We start from the raw sequence: 24236 nt of genomic DNA on the forward strand, positions 1-24236 counted from the left end.
GGCCTCAGGAATATTTTAAAATTATAAACAATTTTTTGGCTTCTAAACAAATAGAATATCTCAGGAAATATTAAACTAAATTAAATTGTGAAAACGGTATTCGAAAGACAGCGACAGGACGCTTCTTTTAAAAGAAAAAACGTTTAATTATGACGAGTGGCTCCTGAGATACAACCGGTCAAAGTTGACCGAAATGTACGGCAAAGATATAAACAATAGGATCATAATTTTCAAATCATCACCTTTTTATTTTTGTCCTCTTTCTCCACACCAATTTTCATATCTTTAAAATCCTCATAACATATATTATTATAATAAAAACTATCGATAACACGTGTGAAAATTGCCAAAAGTAGCAAAATTCCAATCAAAAATTAGGTTGGAGAAAATGTAACCCTCAAAGTTCAAAATCGGTATACGTTAAAAAAAATTCATTTTCTCGGCTTCCCATGGAGCAATTTCCTTCATTCTTTTTTTGTTCCCTAATAACTCGAGTAGAGCCATCGAACTAATGCATTATTAAATGTCAAACTTGCTTTTGTTTTGTTATAATAGAATAATTTATTTATAAGAACAGAAAATTTCATATTTTTTCCAGCTGTAGGCTTTTTTTTAGATAAACTTACTACAAGTGTACCTTTTAAAGTTAAAAACATAAATACTCTCATTTTAAAGCTGTATAATTATTTAAACAATTTTTATTTAAACAAATTAAAATATTGTGTTATAATAAATAAATTAATTTATTATAACAAAACAAAAGCAAGTTTGACATTTAATAATGCGTTAGTTCGATGGCTCTACTCGAGTTACTTGGGAACCAAAAAAAAAATGAAGGAAATTGCTCCATGGGAAGCCGAGAAAATGCATTTCTTTAACGTATACCGATTTTGAACTTTGAGGGTTACATTTTCTCCAACCTAATTTTTGATTGGAATTTTGCTACTTTTGGCAATTTTCACACGTATTATCGATAGTTTTAATTATAATAATATATGTTATGAGGATTCTAAAGATATGAAAATTGGTGTGGAGAAAGAGGACAAAAATAAAAAGTGATTATTTGAAAATTATGATCCCATTGTTTATATCTTTGCCGTAAATTTCGGTCAACTTTGACCGGTTGTATCTCAGGAACCACCCGTCATAATTAAACGTTTTTTCTTTCAGAAGAAGCGTCCTGCCGCTGGCTTTCGAATACCGTTTTCACAATTTAATTTAGTTTAATATTTCCTGAGATATTCTATTTGTTTATAAGCCAAAAAATTGTTTATAATTTTAAAATATTCCTGAGGCCGGCTAAATATTCCAATTTCAATTCTGTAAAGTACATTAGATAGGTATAGTGTCTTTTTATGAAAAAATCATAGTTATTCTTATGCATCATAATTATTGTCGTTATTATAGCGACCGTAAATTTTTAATTAACATTTCAATTGTTGCTAAACTGTTCATTCAATTTCCATCGGCTTCTGGAATTATAATATACACGAAAAGGGCTTTTACGTTACCAAGCTATTTAATTATTGATTAACAACTACTTATCTAAAAGTTTAGTTGAAAATTAAAGATTTTGTTGGAAAACCCCGCTTTTTCCGGGGAAGGTTTTCGTCGAAGTAAATCGGAAAAAACACGTATCTATGTAGAATTTAATTTCGGTGAATTTTTTTTGAGTGTTTTTGGTCTAAAGTTAAAATCTTTGGAGTTATAGTAGTCCTGTCGCCAGGGGGGGTACAACGGCCTCGTTAATTCAGATGGACTTACCCAAGTTTTTTTTATGTATTTTGACCCGTAGAACACGAATTTTTTGGGTAACAGTTGATCCGGATGTCGATAAGATTGTTATAGACCAAGAACTTGAGGAATCAAATAACAGCGATTTTTGGCAAAACAAAACAATATTTTGTATTTTTTGGGTCATTTTAAGCAAAAAATATTTCTACAAGTTTTTTAGTAGGATGCACAGTTTTCGAGATAAACGCGGTTGAACTTTCAAAAAATCGAAAAACTGCAATTTTTAAACCCGAATAACTTTTGATTAAAAAATAAAATAGCAATTCTGCTTAGCGCCTTTGAAAGTTCAAGTCAAATTATGTCGGTTTTGATTATTTGCATTGCTAAAAATTTATTGTGTTATTGTTAAACAAAGCTACAAACAACTAGTGCGTGAGTGATGTTTCTATGATTTCTCATTTAAAATCGAACGAGTAGGTAGAATAGGTACTAGTGCAATCAAGACTATTTCTATGTTACATGCGTTAAAACGCATGTAAAAGCACGGGAAACCCTACGTGTTTATAGCTTTGTTAAACAATAAAAAAATAAATTTTTACCAATGCAAATAATCAAAACCGATATAATTTGACTTAAACTTTCAAATGCGGTAAGCAGACTTGCTATTTTATTTTTTAATCAAAAGTTATTCGGGTTCAAAAATTGCAATTTTTCGATTTTTTTAAAGTTCAACCGCGTTTATCTCGAAAACTGTGCATCCTACGAAAAAACTTGTAGAAATATTTTTTACTTAAAATGGCCCAAAAAATACAAAATATTGTTTTGTTTTGCCAAAAATCGCTGTTATTTGATTCCTCAAGTTCTTGGTCTATAACAATCTTATCGACATCCGGATCAACTGTTACCCAAAAAATTCGTGTTCTTCGGGTCAAAATACATAAAAAAAACTTGAGTAAGTCCATCTGAATTAACGAGGCCGTTGTACCCCCCCTGGCGACAGGACTATAGAGCAAAAATTGAAAAAAACACGATTTTCGGGCGCCATTTTGTTTATAAAAAAAGTAGCACACCATCTGCGGATTTTGCATATCTATATTATTAATAAAGTGAGCACGTAAAGGTTGGAATAAATTCATTTTCTCGAAAATGGACAATTTTGGAAAAAAATCCCAAAAGAGGTCAATTTCTATTTTTAAATTACGACTTATTGGCATTTATATCATACTAGTGACGTCACCCATCTGGGCGTGATGACGTCATCGATGATTTTTTAAATAAGAATAGGGGTCGTGTGATAGCTCATTTGAAAGGTAATTCAATTCTCTATTCAGTAATATAAATATTAACATAATTATTTATACAGGGTGCCCAAAAAAATTTTTCTGAATTAAATTTATTGACATAAAAAGAAGAATGTGTGTAATTTATTTAATTCAAAATACATTTTACTGCTATCAGAAAACAGTAAAAAATGTTTATTTGGCAAATAAATATTGTTTTTTGCTTAAATTCAATATTAAAGCCGCCACCCACCAGCCTCGTGACAGTTTGAACATCTAATTTAAACGAAAAGCAATGATTATTTTTCAAATAAACATTTTTTTCAGTTTTCCGAGGGCAGTAAAATGTATTTTGAATTAAATAAATTACATACATTCTTCTTTTTATGTCAATAAATTTAATGCAAAAAAATTTTTTTGACACCCTGTATAAATAATTATGTTAATGTATATATTACTGAATAGAGGATTGAATTACCTTTCAAATGAGCTATCACACGACCCCTATTCTCATTTAAAAAAATCATCGATGACGTCATCACGCCCACATGGGTGACGTCACTAGTATGATGTATATGCCAAAAAGTCGTAATTTAAAAATAAAAATTGACCTGTTTCGGGGTTTTTTTCCAAAATTATCCATTCTCGAGAAAATGAATTTATTCCAACCTTTACGTGCTCACTGTATATACAATCATAAGATTCGACTACAGCAATAAAATTGCTGGTAAATAAGTTTTCCCAAAAATGGCCTATTCTCCGATAATCAGCCCAGACTACTCTTCTACTTTCATTTGGCATAGGTACGCCGAATTGCCCTATTTTTATTACTTTCTGTCTTATGTTATTGCCAAACAAAGGCCTCTGGCTCAACTTTGGGTGAAACCGTAAAATTCTAATAGCCGAGGCATTGAAGGATTGAAGTGTCGATTTTTTTGCAGTAAGACGGATTTTAATGCGGATTAGTGCGTTGGATTCGTGAGAATGTCAGGAAATTTTGTGAACTAATGTAATAAATAAGAAATCTCAAATTGCATTTGTGCATAAGAAAAATGCATTTCAAAGGTGCACTCGGTAAATAGGGGGAAAAAGTGACTCAATTTTCTTACTCGGGGGTTTTTGGGGTCGCTGAAAACGAATATGAGGTCGACGAGAGTGTGCAAACTACCTGGTGCCTGCAGCGGGTGTAATAAACGTCTTCTTTTGGAGTATTATGGTAATTTGTTAAATAATTGGCCCAAACTTGTAACTCGGGGGTTTTTGGGTCGCTGAAAATGAATATGAGGTCGGCGAGAGTGTCCAAAGTACCTGGTGCCTGCAGCGGGTGTAATAAACGTCTTCCTCTGGAGTATTATGGTACTTTATCATATAATTAGTTTAAACTCGTTACTCGGGGGTTTTTGGGGTAATCTATTTTCTTCGATGTAACTATAGTGATCGAAAAGGGTGGTATTTTTATTATAAATAAACATAAATTTTTATTATTATAATATATTTATGGTTAAAAAAGTTTATTATACAAAATTTGTCCTAATTTATATTTAAAATTCATTTTCTTCATCATTATCATCTTCTTCTTGATTATTGCCTTCATCTCTCGATTCCAATGCACTATTTGTGCAATCAGAGCCTGCACAATTTTTGCAGGCTAAATTACAAACTAACCCATGCTTCCTGCACCCGCATGAGTTGCCGCAGTCTAACTTACAACTACAGAATATTATACCCCCGAGTAACAAGTTTGGACCAGTTATTTAACAAATTACCATAATAGTCCAGAGGAAGACGTTTATTACACCTGCTGCAGTGACCAGGTAGTTTGCACACTCTCGCCGACCTCATATTCATTTTCAGCGACCCCAAAAACCCCCGAATAATGAGTTTAAGCCAATTATATGATAAATTACCACAATACTCCAGAGAAAGACGTTTATTACACCCGCTGCAGGCACCAGCTAGTTTGCACACTCTCGCCTACCTCATATTCGTTTTCAGCGACCCCAAAAACCCACGAGTAAGAAAATCGAGTCAATTGTTCCCACTATTTACCGAGTTGCAAATTTATAATAATTGACTATTTCAAAATGCACTTTTGAAATGCATTTTTCTTATGCACAAATGCAATTTCAGATTTCTTATTCATTACATTAGTTCACAAAATTCCCTGACATTCTCACGAATCCGACGCACCAAACTGCATTAAAATCCGTCTTACTGCGCCAAAAATCGACAGTAAGGCCTTTTTTTGGGCTTCAATGCCTCGACTATAAGTTAAATTTAGTAAACCTTTATATTTATTTATGACAAATATCGATTTTCATTAATTTTGCAATTTGCGAAGCAACAAATTGACTTTTCAACATTCAAAAATCGGCAGTTTGAAGCTCTTTCAATGTTCTAATAAATCAAATTTTTTAATTTTATGTCAACTATTTAGCTTTTTAATTGGGTGCAAAAAATCGAAAAAAATCGCGTTTTTTGCACTAAATTGTTAATAATTAAAAAAACGGACGCAAACTCTAAGCAGGAAACCTCTACCTCTGGATATTTCAGTGTCCTGAGAAAATACTTATTTTTCTGGATTATACGCTCTGAGCTTCGCTGGTGTCTCTCCTAGCGGTTACTAATTTAACTTTTACTGGTAATTTTTAAATTTATTATTTAATTGTTATCGCTTAATATTTACAACGCAAAAAATTAATTAAATTGTATTCGATTTTTTTAAGATTTTTCTAATCATTTTGACGTTCTATTGATAAAATATCAATTTCTTAATTCGGATACTTTGACAATAATTGTGTAGATGGCACTAAGATTATAATAGATTATTTATAATTAGATATTACGGAACATTAAAAAAACTTAATGTCGATCGGATAGCTCAGTGCGACTAGCGGCTGACCCCCACTTCACTTCGCCGTGAGGTACGAGAGTTCAAGCCCAGCTCAGGCCATCGGAAAACAAAAAGGCTAACGCGTCAGTATAAAATTCTAAATATGAATCTGGCGCTTAGACCTGAATATGCGGGCATCTGATCGACCTATGAGGGAGCAGTACGGCAAGGGATAAGGGCTTGCGGCTCGGTGATACTCCCCCATAGATCCCTACCGAAGGGCGTTGACGCCTAAGAACGGTGTATATACATACAAAAAAACTTAAATTCAGTATTTAAAACGTAAGTATATTTAAGGTAAAAATATCTACCACAGCTTTGACCAACTAATATTGTTTATAATGAATGTTTTTAATTTTAATTTTAAATTAATCACTTTGACATTTATGTCAAATTTCCGGTAAACGTTTACAAACTTGTCACTACTGGCGTTCGCGAATTTGTAAATATCCCCTCTACGTACGAGCTCACAGCGTATAAGGGAAACGGAGAAAAATGCAAAATTTTGACGCATGTCAAAATTTTCAATATGTTTTAAACGTTTTAAATGTATTAACTTTTTTCGAATCCTGAGAAAACTAATAAATATTTTTGAAAAATTTAAATGCAGAATGAAAGACTACATTATTACCGAGGGCTGAAAGTCGCTGAAAACTTCTATAATTTTATTTTAATAAATTACAGGGGTGATAAAAGAGAAAATTTAGTGTGATTTTTAATTGCAAATCTTTCATTCAAAAGATACTTTTTATTTATTTTAAGGGACTTTCGGCCATCGATAATAAAGTAGTCTTTCATGATGCGATTAGATTTTTCAAAAATACAAAACGCATTTAAAATTTTGACATGCGTCGGAACTTTGCATTTTGCTCCGTTCCCCCTAATTCATTTTTGAATTGCTTCCGCGCATAATGCTTGTTTTTCTCAGACTTTATAGTCAACGCCTTTTTGGTCTGTCTATCGCTTTTGAAATTCATAAAAATAATCCACGTTGTACCTTTAAAATTATTCAAAGAAGCCGTTTACATGGGTGGGTGTTTGAAATCTGTAGTCGGATTGAATCCTACTGAGAGGAACCGATAAATATTCAAATAATTCAGAAGGATACTTAAATATTATATTTCAGAGTAGGTGACCCTCTTGGATAAAAATTATTTTTAATCTTATATAGATATTTATGTATTTAAAGCATCTGTGACATAAATGTCTTTAATCAATGAACAGATATATAAAAAACTAGAATATCTAAATAGTATTTATTACAAAAAATTAATTTAAATGTGTAAATGTGAATGGTGCATTAAATAATCTTTATTATAAGTAAAGTCCGGATTATAAGCATTTTGCCTTTTTTGCTTTTTTGCTTATAATTAGGATTTTTAGTAAAAATGCTATTTAAATGCAAAGTTTAGTATTTAGTAAATGCAAATTATTGAATTACCTTTCAAGTGAGTTCACGAGACCTATTCTCATTTAAAGAATCCTAGTGATATCATCTGTCTGGGCCTGATGACGTAATCGATGATTTTTTTAGATGATAATAGGAGTCGTGTGCTAGCTGATTTTAAAGTTTATTCAAGTCTCTATTTAGTAATATAAACATTAACATAATACATCTTACTGCTGTCAGAAAACAGACAAAAAATGTTTGTTTCACAAATAAACATTGCTTCTCGCTTAAATTATATGTTCAAACTGCCACCACCCACCTGCCTCTTGGCATGTGGGCGAGTACGAATCTACAATAGAAAGCTGCGAGTGTATGAAATTAAACCGAAAGAAGGATACGTGATCGTCCGGATGGAGAAGATGCAGCTGGTCTGCTGTTATGTTTCTCCGAACATAACAGTGGGTGAGTATGAGAGGCAGATGGACGAGATCTTGCAGGAAGTGGGGAACACAGGAGGAGAATGCGTAGTGCTGGGAGACTTTAATGCAAAAGCAGCGGAGTGGGGATCTCCTATCACCGACACTCGCGGCAGGATACTGACCGACTGGGTGGGTACTCTGAATCTAGTAGTACTGAACACAGGTCTGGCGCCTACGTTTGTTAGGAGAGGTACAGGTACGTACATCGACGTTACTATGGCGACACAAGGAATAGCGGCGAAAGCAAGAGGCGGGAAGGTTTTATCAGACTACACCGGAACGGAGCATCAGTACATCGGATTCTCGATAGTCGGGGCGGGAACTACTAACGCAGTCCGCGCGTCTGGTACGTCGGGAGGCGGATGCGGCGATGGAAATGACTGGAAAGTATACGAGGAGCTGATCAAATGGAGAGTTAGCATGATGCAGGGTCAATCACCGACAGTCGAAAACCTGGAGAGGGTAATTAAAGAAGCGATGGAGGGAAGCAGGAGGGGTCGCCGAGATGTAAACAAGATGCCCTACTGGTGGAACGCGGACATCGAGACACAAAGAAATGAATGTATAGTCATGAGAAGAAGGCTAACGAGAGCAAGGGGTACAGCAGGAGTCGATCCTGATGTCATCGAGGAGGAGTACCGCCTACGGAAGAGGGAACTCTACAGGAAAATTCGTGCAGAAAAAAGAAGGCACTGGAGAGAACTGTGTGAAAAACTGGATGAGGACGTCTGGGGTCAAGGATACAGGATCGCCATGAAAAAGTTCCATGCGTACCCCTCGTATGAAATGCCTATGGATAAGAAGCTCGAGGTAACACGAGAGCTCTTTCCCGCGGGCAGATGGCATGGTGTACGGAGAGACGAGGAAGCTGAGCGGGCTGTACCCTTTACCATGGATGAACTTGTCGAGGCATTGGGCGCACTCAAGACGCGCAGGTCCCCCGGTTTGGATCAGATATCACCTGAGGCAGTGAGGTGTCTAGGATGGGCGGAGCCCGCGTGGCTTCTGGAGCACATGAATGCACTTCTGGAAGCACAGACCTTTCCTGAGCCTTGGAGGACATCTGCCTTCTTCTGTGCGTCGGTAAGCTATATGAAAGAATGCTGCGGGGACGTATCGATGGCATGATTGAGAGGTCGGGAGGCTTGTCCCCGAGGCAGTTTGGTTTCTGTAAAGGGAGAAGCGCGATTGATGCAATCGTGAGTGTATTCGACGCATTGCGCAATAGAGGGGATGAACACCGTTGGGCGGCCCTGTTGTTGTTCGATGTTAGGAATGCATTCAATACGCTGCAGTGGAACGAGGTAATGAAGGCAATGGAGGAGAGAGAGTGTCCTGGATACCTGATGAACGTGGTAGCGGAATATCTGTCTGAAAGAAGAATTATGGTGGAGAAAGGCACGATCGTGGATGTGACGGCAGGTGTTCCCCAGGGATCTGTCTTGGGCCCGACGCTATGGAATCTAGCATATGACAGGATTCTGAACTGTGAATATGGAGAGGGTACGTCTCCCTTCGCGTTTGCAGACGATCTCGCTGTGCTGGTAGTGGCGCGGGACGAGCCAGATCTTAAATACCGGGTACGGAAAGCGGGCGGCGTCGTGAAGAAATGGATGACACAGCATGGACTGAAACTCGCGGCAGAGAAGACAGAGGCCATCATTCTGAAGGGGAAAAGGAACAGGCAAAGTGTGGAGCTACAATGTGCAGGAGCGTGTCTAACACCCAAGAAACACGTAAAGTACCTAGGAGTGACGATGCACCAGAATGGAAAATGGGGGGGAGCACGTGCAGGTGGTGACCCGGAAGGCTGCAACAGTGTGGTGCCCAACATTGGGGGACCCAAATCCGAAAGGAGGAGGGCCTTGCACGGTGTTGTGCAGTCGATCGTCCTCTATGCAGCCCCAGTCTGGAGTGAGGCGGTAGGGATACGGGCCTACAGGGGGCTCATTACACGAGTGGACAGAACAAGTCTGCTGCGAGTGGCATGCGCCTACAGGACTGTGTCTGCCGCAGCCTTGTAGGCCATCACTGGATGTGTTCCGCTGCATGTGTTGGTAGTAGAAAGAAAAAAACTGTATGGGAGAAGAGACCTTGAGCTTACTATGGCCGAGAGAAGACAGGAAAGAGAAAGGTCAATTGAAAGATGGCAGCAAGAATGGAACAACATGGAGCATGTGGCACAGTGAACAAAGATGTTGCTTCCTAACTTGAAAGATTGGATGGACTGTGGTCACAGGCGACTGGACTATTTCCTGACGCAGGTGCTCACAGGACACGTGTGTTTTAGACCCTACCTCTCTAGGTTTGGAAAGGCTGACACTGACGAATGTCTATACTGCAGACACCCGGACACTGTTACACATACCATGCTAGAGTGCAACAGATGGATAGTAGAAAAAAATAGAATGGAAAGAGAGACAGGTGTGAATTTGTTGACAGTGCGAGAAATGATTGAGAGAATGATTGAAAATAAAACTGGTTGGACTAGCATACACAACTATATCCGTGTAGTGATCAAGAAGAAAGAAGAGGAGGAAAAACAGCTGTACCAACGATAGGGATGAGAGGGAAATATATAGCGAGTAGAAGGCAGAGGGAATAAGTTTTGACGAGAGGCGAATAAGTGAGATATATTGTATGAGACAGACTGTGGGAAAGAAGCTCTAATTAAAAAAAAGGCCCAATCTTGGGACCAAAAAAAAGGGGGAACGGGGAAAATGAAGGGCCTCCTTGCTTACAGTCTGTGGATAAATGAAGGTAAAGTGCTTCGGAAGCGATGTCGACCTTGCAGCTGCCATTCCGTTTTCGGAGCGCTGGATGACAGAGGAGGGTCTGGTTTAGCAGGTAGGCGTTCGGCGTAGCCTCGGCGACGAGAGAGCGTTTTAAAGCACCTCGGGAACTATCGCTGGTACTACGAAGAATGAATCGTGTACTAAGGTTAGTCAGGCGGCGTTCTGGACTGAGGTGTCTTTTGAAGATTCCAGACCCCCCCTCTTTAAAGACGAAGAAAAAGGTGGGCGAAAAGCGAAAAGCATTGATTTTATGTCAAATAATCATTTTATTTCTGTTTTGTCAGTAGGTAGGTACATAATCGTAAATCGATTATTAAAAATAGATATATTTTGTTTTTAAGAATATGCTTAACATTTCAACCAATACTTTTCATATTTTTTAACACTAAGTATAATCAAATAAAACAATTTTATTTATCTACTTGACATTATCTATATAATTCTTTGTAACATTATGATAACAATATTTTAACTTCTCTTCTATCTTCGCTATATTTACATCAGAGTATTTACTTAAGTTATGTGTGGAGATTACCTCGTTAGTTTACTAATTCCTAATCAGACTTAACAACAAATAGTTCTTGAAACAAAACGATGTGATAACAACAAATTATTCATATTAATAATTTACAAAATGTATATTTTTTAATGAGGTTTCTAGTTTTTTTTTAATAAACAAAACGAAATCCAAAGAACGGGGGATCTAAAGATTTCTTACGTAGGAAAGCAAATTCTGGTCACAGCCTAAATAGTCCAGGGCCCATCTGTTTTGAGATGGACGTTGAGAGGTGACTCAAATTTTTTTGCAGAAATGGCTTGAAAATAACTCAAATAATAATATTTGAGTTATCCTCCCTCTCAAAAAGGTCCGGAACATTGTTTAAATAATTAAAATGTCAAAAAATGAAGGAAAAATTCGATTTTTTTCTTCGTTTTTTGATTATAACTTTAAAAGTATTCATTTCCCAGAAAAGATGAACTGACATAAAAGTTGCGTAATTAAATTTCCTGCAATATAAAATTAGTTAAAAGTTAAAAAAATAGTCATCCTTGTTGCAATATAGCAATAATTGCGAAAAAACCATACAAAAACAAGTATTCGCATTTTACGTTTTTCAACCATTTATGCTACACTTATGACCTTCATATTTCACCCAGAAAAACTTTATGATACAGTAAAACAATACTGTAAATTTCATTAAGATCGGTTTAACAGATTTTGCAAAATAAATTTTGCAATCCAGCTTTCGCAAAAACAATTCATTTTTTCAAAATGTTACAGGACTAAAAATAAAGCAGATAGCAAGTTGAAATTTTTTTTGCGTATAGAAGTGAACTGTATTTTTTATTTGCAATTTGCAAAATTAAAATCGATTAACTACCACGGCGTCAGGAATTTTTTTAAATAAACATTAATTATTGGTGCTACGCGCAGGACAGCGGTGTTCGATTCACATGAAGTTGATTTCCACTAAAATTTCTTCCAATCTTCATCTAATATATTATTTTCTTACTCTATATTTTGTTGTATTTTAATATTTTAATTCCACAAAAATCAAACTAATTTTATTATTGTTTGTGAAATATTGTTTAAACAATTGTATATGTTTAAAAATATTAAACTTTTATTCTCAAGTTAAAATATATGAACAAAGAAAGTTTTTGCTAAAAAAAGTGTTATTTCAAAGGATAGAGTATGGGTTTTTATTTTGCAATAAACAAATTTATTTATTTACATCGAAATGTAATAAAAATTAAAATGTATCAATAATTATCAAAGGTCATTGGAATGCCCAATCAGAGCAAACTATCCGGTGTCCTGCGCGCAACACCAATAATTAATGTTTATTTTAAAAAAATTCCTGACACCGTGGTGGTTAATCGATTTTAGTTTTGCAAATTGCAAATGAAAGGTACAGTACACTTCTATAAGCAAAAAAAAATTCAATTTGCTATCTGCTTTATTTTCAGTCCTGTAACAGTTTGAAAAAATGAATTTTTTTTGCGAAAGCTGGATTGCAAAATTTATTTTGCAAAATCTGTTTAACCGATCTTAATGAAATTTACAGTATCGTTTAACTGTATCATATAGTTTTTCTGGGTGGAATTTGAAGGTCCTAAGTTTAGCATAAATGGTTGAAAAACGTAAAATGCGAATACTTGTTTTTGTATAGTTTTTTCCCAATTATTGCTATTTTGCAACAAGGGTGACTATTTTTTAAATTTTCAACCAACTCTATATTGTAGCAAATTTAATTACACAACTTTTATGTTAATACAACTTTTCTCGGAAATGAATACTCTTAAAGTTATAATCAAAAAACGAAAAAAAAATCGAATTTTTCCTTCATTTTTTGACATTTTAATTATTTAAACAATGTTCCGGACCTTTTTGAGAGGAAGGATAACTCAAATATTATTATTTGAGTTATTTTCAAGCAATTTCTGCAAAAAAATTTGAGTCACCTCTCAACGTCCAAATGTACTAATATTTTTACAGATGCGCCCTGGTCTAAAATCCGAGCTTTATCCGATAACAATTCAAGTTGATTCTCAGTTAGAGTTGACTATTCCTAGTTCGAGTTAACTCCAACTAAAACGAGCAGTAAAAGTTGATTTGAAAAATTTAATTCAACTTTTACTAGTTTGGGTTCACTATTCCTGGGTCGATTCAGTAAGTTGATTATACCAGTATAATCTCACGTGCTTTTTTTGATGACTGTGCGTTTCTTTGTCGTGCCCGTTTCAAAGTTTCAAGTACTTATCATGATTCGAACATAAATATAGGCCAGGAAACGAAGATGAAAAAATGGCAAAACCTCAAAAATTTTTCATCCAGCATCGATTTGTACAAAAAATTGGTGTTAGATTCATTTTACCCTCTAGTTCATTTTCTATAATTGAGCCGTTGTATGCTTTTGGTTTTTTAAGGGTGATAACTACCTCTAATTTAAAAAAAAATATAAAATAACATTTTAAACTTTAAAAATTTGGGATTATGATCATGTCAACCTGTACTTCATATTCTATATCATGCTCATGGGCGTTGATTATTTTTAGGGTGTAAACTACCCCTTATTGTCAAAAATTATATAAAAACATTGTATATAACCTTAATATGAGTAAAATTTGGTTTTGATTGGTTAAATAATGATTGTTTTCCGCTTTAGGATATAATATGATATTTCAACCCTTAAAAATCACCCTTAATACAATTGCAATTTTTATAAGTAATTCAATGATCTATACACAAATAAAAGTAGAATTATGCGCAAAAAACATTTAGTAACACGAGTTCACAAATACAAATAGATTTTTAGTCATCTTCATCGAGATCGATGTCATCTTCATCTTTTTCTATAACTGATGGGCTATTGTTGCAATCATCCCCCGAGCACCCAGAAAAAGTGAGATTGAAGTATAACTCCAATTTTCAAAGAAACTAAGCAATTGATTTACTATAATAAACACAATTGAATAATTCTACAAAAATTGTCAGAGCACATGTTATTTCCTTGGAACTGTAGAACACATTGGCGAGGAATCAACGAAATATACACACATACGCAACACATGAGCATATGTTTTTTCTTTTCTGTCTTTCGATTTGAATGGAGAAAGTGGAATATATTATAACGTATTAGTGCCAAAAAACCGGTTCTGACAAAAAAAGGGTGAAAATTACGAAATTGCAAAAAATCATTTTATCTTTAAACTCAAACTTTTCTAAATTTTAATTAGGTCAAACTTCTTGAGTGTATTGATAATACATACCTAAAAAGACTTACAGAAGGCCGAATATCAATTTTAATTAGGAGCGTAGTTAGGGGGTTGTTTTCACTGATTTTTTCGTAGAAAAAAGTAGGTACCGACCTTATTTTGATCATAAGTCGCTCAATTTTTATGCTAGAAACTTTTTTTTGGAAGGTCTAATTGCACACTTCTAATTATTCTGCAAAATTAAAAATTTTTCCGTTATTTGGCTTTGAATATTTCAAATTATGCATTTGACGAAAAAAGCTAACCTTTAACATGCCGTATCTCAGTTTTTATTGGTTGTAGAAACATTATATAAAAAAAGGATTTTGTTTGTGTTTCTAAAAGATATAATTTTTAAAGCTACAGTTTTTTTATTAAATGTATATTTTTGAGTTATTCTCAAAAAACCCTCTAACGTAGTCGATTTTTTCGTCGAAAAACTGTTACTTTCAACCGCGAATAACTCGAAAAATATTAGTTTTACGAAAAAAACGTAAAGGACATTTTTTTCTTAGAATTACATTTTCCGTCGATTTCCATAGTTAAAATATAATGAAAAATTCCCGCCCCAAGATGGAGAGACAACCAACCCTAAGGTTTTAGCGTACAGCGGCATAATATAGAAAATGATTCGGCTGTATTTCCTGGCCTAATATCCAGTAACATTAATGAATTTCTAGAATCGGTTGTTTGTGTGAATCAACTCGTACTAAATGGCATTGGGAAGAGTATACTTCAACTAGTTGGAGTCTACTTTTACTAGTAAATGTTGAATAAAAATCTTCATTTTATATCTATAATCAACTTTTACTGAAACCAGCCGTTTGAGTTGACTCGAATTAGGAATAGTCGACTCCAACTGGATAATCAACTTGAACTGTAACAGATACATAAACAGACGTAGGGAATCTAAAAACTGCATTCATAACACGTCAAATTATTTAGGCAAAACTCATTTACTAGAATTTGATTACTAGTACTGAATTTGTGAGTAAACGAAAGTAATCTAAATATTTAGTTTTGATTCAGAGCCACCACCATTTTAACCAACCTAGGTTGGTAGACGTATGTAGTCCAAAGCGTACGGGAAAAATGTCATAGTACCTAAATAAATCTCATGTTTCCGGAAAGTTATGCATATTCATCAGCTTCAAGTCATATTATTTTACCAAAATTTATAATGTAAATTTCATATTAGTCCAACCACTGTTTGGTTTTGGAGCTATTTAGCAAGTACAATTAGTTCACTGAAGATGAACTAATAAGTCCGAAAACGTTCTGAACGACTGATATAGTCGAATGTAATATAATCGAATGTGAATATAATCGAATACATTTGGATTTTTTAGAATTCTTGATCAAATTATACCAATTACCTACATAGAGGAGTTTTTACTTTATGTTAAAAGTAATTAAATTATTAAGTTTAAAGTTAATACTCGGTGGGAGGTTTACCAGTGGAAGAAATATTGTATTTACGTTTTACGATAAAGACAAATACTAAAATTTCTTGTTGTTCAAGTTCCATTATCTATCGAATGAGGAAATGATCATGGCTATGCGGACTCTGTTGACTGTCGCTTGAAATAGTTCTGCACCACTTCATTCAAACCATTTTCTTCAGTTTTTATACTAGAATATTCTTCGTCTTGCCATATTTAGCTTTTCTCGAATTTTTTCTTGCATAATAAGGTTTGCCCTATGATCACACGTCCTAAGTACCTACCTACTCAATTTTCGTCTTTTGATAGTTTATTATTTCCGCTTAATTTACTATCTTTCTAGTTACCTTCACGTTTGTCATTGTTTGAAGCAATAATATTCGTTGGATTCTTCTATAACAGCAAAATTAAAAGACGGCCAACTTATTCAGATGCACTTGTTTTAGTGTCCACAGCATTCATTACCGCGTTGCATTACGTTCTGTAAATCATTGTTGTTATCTGTCATTTTACTGTATCGTCTGCAAACATAAGTTATTAAAAACTATGGCATTGATTGCTAAAGGCATAAAAATATGCCTTCAAACGAAAGCATATAAATATAGGTATGCTTTTTATTGAATCTGAGAGCGTAGTATCTTGGGTATTGTAGTTATCAACTCTTACCGTGGCGTCTGATATATTAGATTAGAGAGTTCATCCATTAGCCATTATACATCAAAAACATCTTCATCAATGAAATTTGTTACTAAAATTTATAGTCAAAGTAATGAAGCTGTGACAAAACCTCGCAATTTTTACAGAATGAATAGATTTGCTTGAAAATTTGAGAAAAAGTATTGGATAGTCCAAGGATCAAAATCTATATGATGCCGAAAGGCGCTGGGGGTGGTTGCCCCCCCCCTTCCCCCGCCCCATCTCGGGGTGGAAATTTTTTATTATATTTTGACCGCAAAAGTTGGTAAAAATATTCATTCTAAGCCAAAAATGCTCTATAATTTTTTTTGATAAAATTCATAGTTTTTGATTCATTCGCTATCTAACGTGTTAGTTTTATATCGAAAAAATCAATGTTTTTAATAAGTTTTCTGCTAATAACTCCTTCGTAATGACTTCTTCGTCAAATGCTAAATATTGTAGTTTCCAGGTCAAAAGACGGGAAAACTATGCATTTTTCGAGGATAACTTGGTTAACTAATTTAAAGTATTTAAAAATATCTATCTCCAGAAATAAAAAAAATGTCTCCAGCTCGAATATTAAGTGACTTTTAATGAAAAGAATATCAGTCCCAATATTTTTCAGCGAAAAAGTGAACGGAATCAACCCTCTAATCACCACCCTAATTAAAATAACTCATTGATCTAATTTGGTCTTCTTTATTTATGTATTATTAATAGGTTCTAGAAGTTTGATCTGCTTAGAATGATTAGTTTTAAAAAAAAATGGAGTTAAAAGCGAATAACGAATTTTTGTAGTTTGGAAAAAAATGGCCTTGTCTTCAGAATAGAAAGATTAGCATCGGAGATATGAAAAAATGTTTAATTATGAAATTGTAGCTTATTTATCCCAAGAAACTAGTTTGCAAAAATGTTTTCTATGGCAAAAATTGAGTGAGCTATTGATAATTAAAACTTGTAATAACATGCAAAAACCACCTTTACCAATCCTTTCAAAGTCACCTCTTTTTGCAACTGGGGATTTTAAAAAGATTTAATATTAATAGGCTTACAGATCTTGTAAAAGCCTGCAAAATTCTTGTTTAGCAAACTTTCTAAGATAAAAAGTAAAAAACTTAGGGTTAAAAAATCAATACATTTTTTTGAAAAAAAAAAAGAAGAAATTCAATTGGAAGCATAATAATGTAAGTTTCCGGCAGTTTTAGTCATTGGCCTTATTCATTCTTCTTTATTTATGTATTACTAATAGATTCTAGAAGTTTGACTGGCTTAGAATGATTAGTTTAAAAAAAAACTGGAGTTAAAAGCGAATAACGAATTTTTGTAATTTGGTAAAAAATGCAACTTTCTTCAGAATAGAAATGGTAGCATCAGAGAAATGTTTAAATATGAGATTGTAGGTTATTTAGTGCCCAAGAAATTGGTTTGAAAAAATTTTTTCTACGGCAAAAATTAAGTCAATCGTAAATGAGTATATCGAAAAACATTGATTTTTTCGATATAACACTAACACTTTCGATGGCGAATAAATCGAAAACTATTAATTTTATCAAAAAAATGTATAGAACATCTTTTGCTTAGAATGCTTACTTAGATTTGCTTACCAACTTTTGCTATCAAAATATTATAAAAAATTTCCATCCCCGAGATGGGGTGGCAACCACCCCCATGGTAAAAGCGCCTTTCGGCATCATATAGATTTTGATCCTTAGACTATCCACTACATGTTCGCAAATTTTCAAGATAATCGATCCATTCTGTAAAAATTGCGAGGTGAAAAGCTTCGGTTCCTTGACTATTAATCAAAGTTAAACGTCAAGAACTTTATAAAATATATTAAATTGACAATTATTTTTATAGCACCTCTATCTATCAGTCGATTGTATTTTAAATGACTTTGTTTGTTTCAGGTAAAAAATGGCGGTCCCTGACGCCACAAGATCGCCGGCCCTTTGTGGAAGAAGCTGAACGTTTGAGAGTGATTCACATGACTGAGCATCCCAATTACAAGTACAGACCCCGGCGCAGGAAGCATAATAAACAAAGAGCCACTACTGGACCAGGACCACGTGTAGGAACTTCTCTGTCCAGTCCTAATCTGCCTAATATGTCACCGAGATACTCTGGATATATTCCTCCAAACACTAGTCTTTCACCCAGTCTTCAACAACAAGGTTACACGTCTATCGATTTTCCCAGCCCAGGAAATAGTGTTGATTATACCAATGAAAAAAGATATAGTCCTGATAGTTATAAATTTAATAACCATTATAACTACTTACCCTACCAAAACTATTCACAAAAAAGTCCCTATTCGACGCAATCCCCTGATAATTCCCCAACTCAAAGTCCTGATCCTAAAAACATTCCCGGTAGCCCTTCAGACGTAAAAGAACAAATCGACAAAAGTAGTGTTTTACCTACTCCAGATCTTTCGCCAATGGATCAGGATAAAGACCAATATCAGACGTACAAAGAAGAGCCAAGATCATCAACCGCACAAAGCACAGTTTCATCTAGTAAGCCAAATTACAACATCAGAGTACATAATTATCAACAAAGTGGTTCACAGTACACCAACACACAACCCATCACTTCGGTACCTATGGCTAACGGTATGTACATTATGTGTGCCAATAAGAGTAGTGTGGAGCAAGGACAAATAGTTACAGGAACATTTTATCCTCCAGTGGCTACTTCCCAGGATCAACAATTACTGGGAAGCTCACACAGCAGTGGCATTAACACAACTAGTAACTTAAATTATTATAGTTCAAATGTACAGTCTTACTATGGGAAAGAATATCCTTATGAGCAACATGACCAAAGCAAGGACACATTTCTGGGATATCAATCTATGAAAGTTATGGAAAAACCAGAATATATCCCTATATACAAACCTAACCCAATCGAAGAGCACTATGACTACAGTCATGAAAATCACTTAACTCAATCGTTTATTTCAAATTCTAATCCCGAAAATCGCAGTGATGTTGATGGTGATGATGTAGACACTAGGGAATTTGACAAGTACCTCAAGTTTACTAATTCTGATCCAAACGTAATTGACTCCAATCACAACTATCGAAATGAGGGTATGAGTTCGAATGTATATAATTATCCAGCTCAACAAACGTCTGTGATTTTACCCAATGCAAATATAAAGCCTGAACCCTTTATCCCACACTGCCCAGAGATTTATGAACTAGCTGCTAACGGTGTTACAAAAAACGAGGACGATTTTAGTGAAATTTTAGCTGGTGTTAGAAAGACTTGTTTTAGTACTTAATAGATTTTACAATTTAATGAAACACTAAGTGCAATTATATATATAATTTTATAATTCTACATCAAATGTTTTTCCATTCTATTTTGAACTCAAGAAAACTTTAAATAAAAAAAATGAGTTACTTCCATTACTTTTTTTTATATTTTTGATAGTTTCTGTCAAAATTAACACAAGGAAAAATTCCTGTACTGGCTGTATACCATAAATCACAAAAAATAAAATCCTTATCTTGTAGAAGTTCTAACTCACCAATATCAACTTACTTCCCTTCTTTCATCACTACTTCTTTTTCCTTTCTTACACACTAATAACCTTATATCCTTCCTGTCCCATCATTGCTAGTTTTTCATCTCCAGATGCTTTGATGTCGGGTCTCTGAATTTCTCAGTCTCCTCATTACTACTTTTCTTATTTACATTCAAATTTTGTAATACATATTTCTCCTTCAGCCAAACTAAATCATCTTTTATCTATTTTGTTGGATCCTTCTATTAATAAATTACACCAAATATTAAGCTCATAACATCAGCTTAACTAATATCTTAGAAAAATACAACTCTGTATTACACATTTATAATTTTCAATAATATATAATGATAATTGCCTACCCTAAAGAAAGTATTAATTCACTTCTGTTTGATTCTATAATTTTTAACTTTTATCCGTCATACTTGTTCAGGGTAGATTAATTTTAATCCCAACAAATATTTTTTCACTACTGTTAATATTTTAAATATTAACATAAAATTTAAATTCTTTTGGTTAAAGTAACTACACATATTATTACATTCTGTCAAGTTACGATATCAATATAGTGCTGACATCCTTCAGAGGGCCATTCCGGTCAGCTGTCACTTAAACTCTGCGGTGTAAGTTTCTACCTACAATTTCCCAACCAATATGGTTGATGTCATGTGATGCCAGGGGTTAATCTGGAAATATTTTTAACATCCTTTAAATTCGGATAATATAATGTAACCCCAACTGTTTAAAATCAATTTAAGGGTTTTTACCCGTACATTTTGGTGGCTTAAAGCATTTAAACATGTAAGTATAACTATCTATTCACTTTTTTACCTCTGTCAAAATTTAACCTCACGTTTGTTTTACTTATAGAGTTATACTTATTTTAGGTGATAACACTGATGATGGAATATTGATTCCGAAAACGTTTTGTTGTGATACAGCTCTTTTTAGGGATTTTAAATATACCTTTTACAAGAAAAGGTTTTTATTTTTTCTGTCAAAATTATTTTGGCCAACAGCAAAATTGAACCATTAATATCAATATACAAATTCAGTTCGTTCTTATTTTCGCCACGACAATATATAAGTTTTATTTAGTTTATTTACTGGATATAATATTTTCTTTCTTAGTAATTTTCACTACCTATTTTTATTATATTCGATTTGCAAATAGCACAGTTTTTACGGCAGAATATTACAATAGTCTTTATGTAAAGATCACCCTGACCACCCAAATATATGACCACTTCGACAAACTTCGAATACAATACAACATAAAACGCAACTGAACGAGCAAGCCTTTAGGACTTGCTCTAAAATCCTCCCATCGCGACAAATTTTTAATTGTAGATAGGGAATATACCATGTGTACTAATGTGTAGCATTTCAGTAGACAAGTATTTCGCTGGAGGATTCAGGCACATATGATTTGTTTCCATATTAACTTTATTCCTGTAAAAAAGTATCAGTTTATTAAAAGTTTTACATCTCTTAACTCTTTCATTGCTGACTAAAGTACCTAACGCAACCTGGGTGCTAACTCGATTTTTCACTGCGTTTACATTGTAGTGTTCAGGTCGAGATTGCCCTGGAATTGCTTCATCCTATCCATATCTATCTTCTTCTTCTTTAAGTGCCATCTCCGCGGCGGAGGTCGGCAATCATAATAGCTATTCGTATTTTAGAGACGGCTGCTCTGAAAAGTTCATTTGATGTACATCCGTACCACTCTCAGGTTGCGCAGCCACGATATTCTGCGTCTTCCTGTGCTTCTCTTTCCTTGAATCTTTCCCTGTTTAATCAATTAGAGCAAGCTGTATCTCTCTCGACGTGTAATATGTCCGAGATATTCCAATTTTCTGGTTTTGATGGTATTTAGGATTTCCATTTCTTTATTCATCTTTCTCAGAACCTCTTTGTTTGTGAAGTGTTCTGTCCACGATATTTTCAGAAATCTTCTGTACACCCACAGCTCGAATGATTCTAGTTTTTTCATTGATGCAGCATTCAAGGTCCAAGCTTCGATTCCATAAAACAAATATCCATATAAATATATAAACTGACGTTAATCTGAAATCTAAACTGACGCTATAAAAAATACACTTTTATCCATGTACTCAATAGAAACACAACTTGTTTTAGTCAACGTCAAACAAATACTAGCCTCTAAACGAATGTTGTGCATATCTGCATATGACGCCTGAAGACGTCATGATAACTCGACAATAGTATCGGTATGACCTTTTTAGAAGTCATCAGCATTCAAAGGCTTAAAAACCAGTGCAAGTCATCTAGTGCCCTTAGAGAAAAAGGGCAGATTAATGTCACCCAGAAGGTTGCTTCTATAAAATCCAGATTTCACTAGTCTTCAAATGACTTCATGCTTCTGTATTAACCACCCGTATATGAAAAGGATATTCTCTTTGCTCGTCTATTAAGCAAGTTCTATCTAAAGAGCTAAAAATAGCGAAACATGTGTCACAGAATGGCGAGTTAGACGAAGTGTGAATATTCCTTTTCGTATATTATTTACACATTTTTTTCTACTTTGTTTAAAGAAGAAAGTCGCAACTATTTCTGCTTGACTGTCCCTTACTAATAGTGCCCTTAAAAAAGGGATAGATTAATGTCAAGCCAATAGGTTGATTCTATAAAATCCGTATCATATCTTTCTCAGCCTCTTTGCATCTACTCCTGGACAAACGCCTTCCCTTGAGTTTCTCCTCAAATATAGAAGACTTCTTCAGAAGAACACTGTTGAATCTCCTTTTATTTAGGGATTTTGGCATCTTTTAGATACTCTTCAATACTTACGATCTCACTTCTGTGTAACACTATTGTGATATTTTGATTTGTCATCACTTTTGTTTTATTTAAATTAATTTTCACACTGATTTTCGCAGATTACTGTTTAAGCTCCTTTATTATGTAGGGTAGTTCCTCTGTATTATTATTATTATTCTTCTTCTTTTTGTGCCACTCCTATTGGAGATTGGAAATCATCAAGGCTACCCTAACCTTGTTTACAGCTTGCAGCTGACCTAAAAAGTTCATTAGTGGTGCAGATAAACCACTCTCTCAAATTCCGCAACCATGACATTCTTCTACGGCCTGGATTCCGTTTTCCTTCTATTTTTAATAAATGCTTATTTATGACCTCTCATCAGGTGACCCAAATATTCGAGTTTTCTTCGTATTATCTTTAACAAAATTTCTGCGCCTTGTCCTATCCTTCGTATTACGTCGGGAAGGGAAGGAATTTGAAGTCTCCTCGAAGTAGGGAGGGGAGAAAATAATATACATAAAATTTGAAATACTTGTTGTCTTCGATAAAACTTTAGTAATTTAGAAGGTGAATCAGTATTTTCCTAATATGTTCCTTACTCGATTGATCATCATTCTTGCTATTTGCAACTTGCACATTGAAATAACGGACAATGTGTTTAAATAAACGTCAGAGTTGTACTTTTTGGTGCTGTACCTACATATTTATAACCAGAATTATACTGTAAATATTAAGTTTAATACATTTTCATAATTCAGATGCTTACATGTGTAATATTAATCATTGTGGTTAATAATAATTTTAGTTAATTTAAAACATAATTAAAAACATATTATTTATTACACCAGAATAAGATGGAAAACTATTTGATGTCGACCATATTTTAATTTATTATTGGTATAGAGATTGGTAAATTAAAGTAACTATGATTTACTGTGATATTTCCCATATAATAGGTACCTACACTTGCATATATCAATTTTTAAATTTGTTTTAAACAACCCATTATTTTTATATGTGGATTAATGTTATTGAGACCTAATATCTTGCTTAATATAAATCAAATGAGCAAGGTGACATTAAATGTTTAAAAGTAAAATAATGGAGCAGTTGTTACAGATTTTTTATTGACAAATGCTCTACATAGCGAAAATACATAAAAAGTATGACAATAATGTTTATATTGATTTGTCAAAAAGAAATTGTAAAAAATATCATATCGATTTGTAAGTAAAAAAAATTTATACCCATGTTTTTTTCTTTATTTACAACCGTTGTACAAAATAATTGTCAAGAATCTAATAGTCCCTAGTTTTTTGAAATTTAAAGTTCTAGTGCCAATTTAAAATATGTCAGCATTATATACAATATGTTCCTGTAAGGTGTATCCATATGGATGTCTTTTTTATTATTAATTTTTCGAAAAAAAGTTATTCTTCATAAAAAGCTCTGCATGGTCCAAAACC

The 24236-nt window shown here is 33.9% G+C and overlaps 1 protein-coding gene across 1 annotated transcript in view; it reads left to right on the forward strand.

Moving 5' to 3' along the window:
* LOC114336746 (putative transcription factor SOX-15) overlaps positions 1-24020 on the forward strand; it is a 423380-nt gene extending 399360 nt beyond the window's left edge. The window contains exon 3 of the mRNA XM_050659641.1: positions 18361-24020. Coding sequence (XP_050515598.1) covers positions 18361-19739 — 1379 coding nt within the window. The 3' untranslated portion in view covers positions 19740-24020. The remainder of the gene's footprint in view (positions 1-18360) is intronic.
* The last annotated feature ends 216 nt before the right edge of the window (positions 24021-24236 follow it).

This window comes from Diabrotica virgifera, chromosome 8, assembly GCF_917563875.1.
Source record: "Diabrotica virgifera virgifera chromosome 8, PGI_DIABVI_V3a".
Taxonomy (NCBI): Eukaryota; Metazoa; Arthropoda; class Insecta; order Coleoptera; family Chrysomelidae; genus Diabrotica; species Diabrotica virgifera.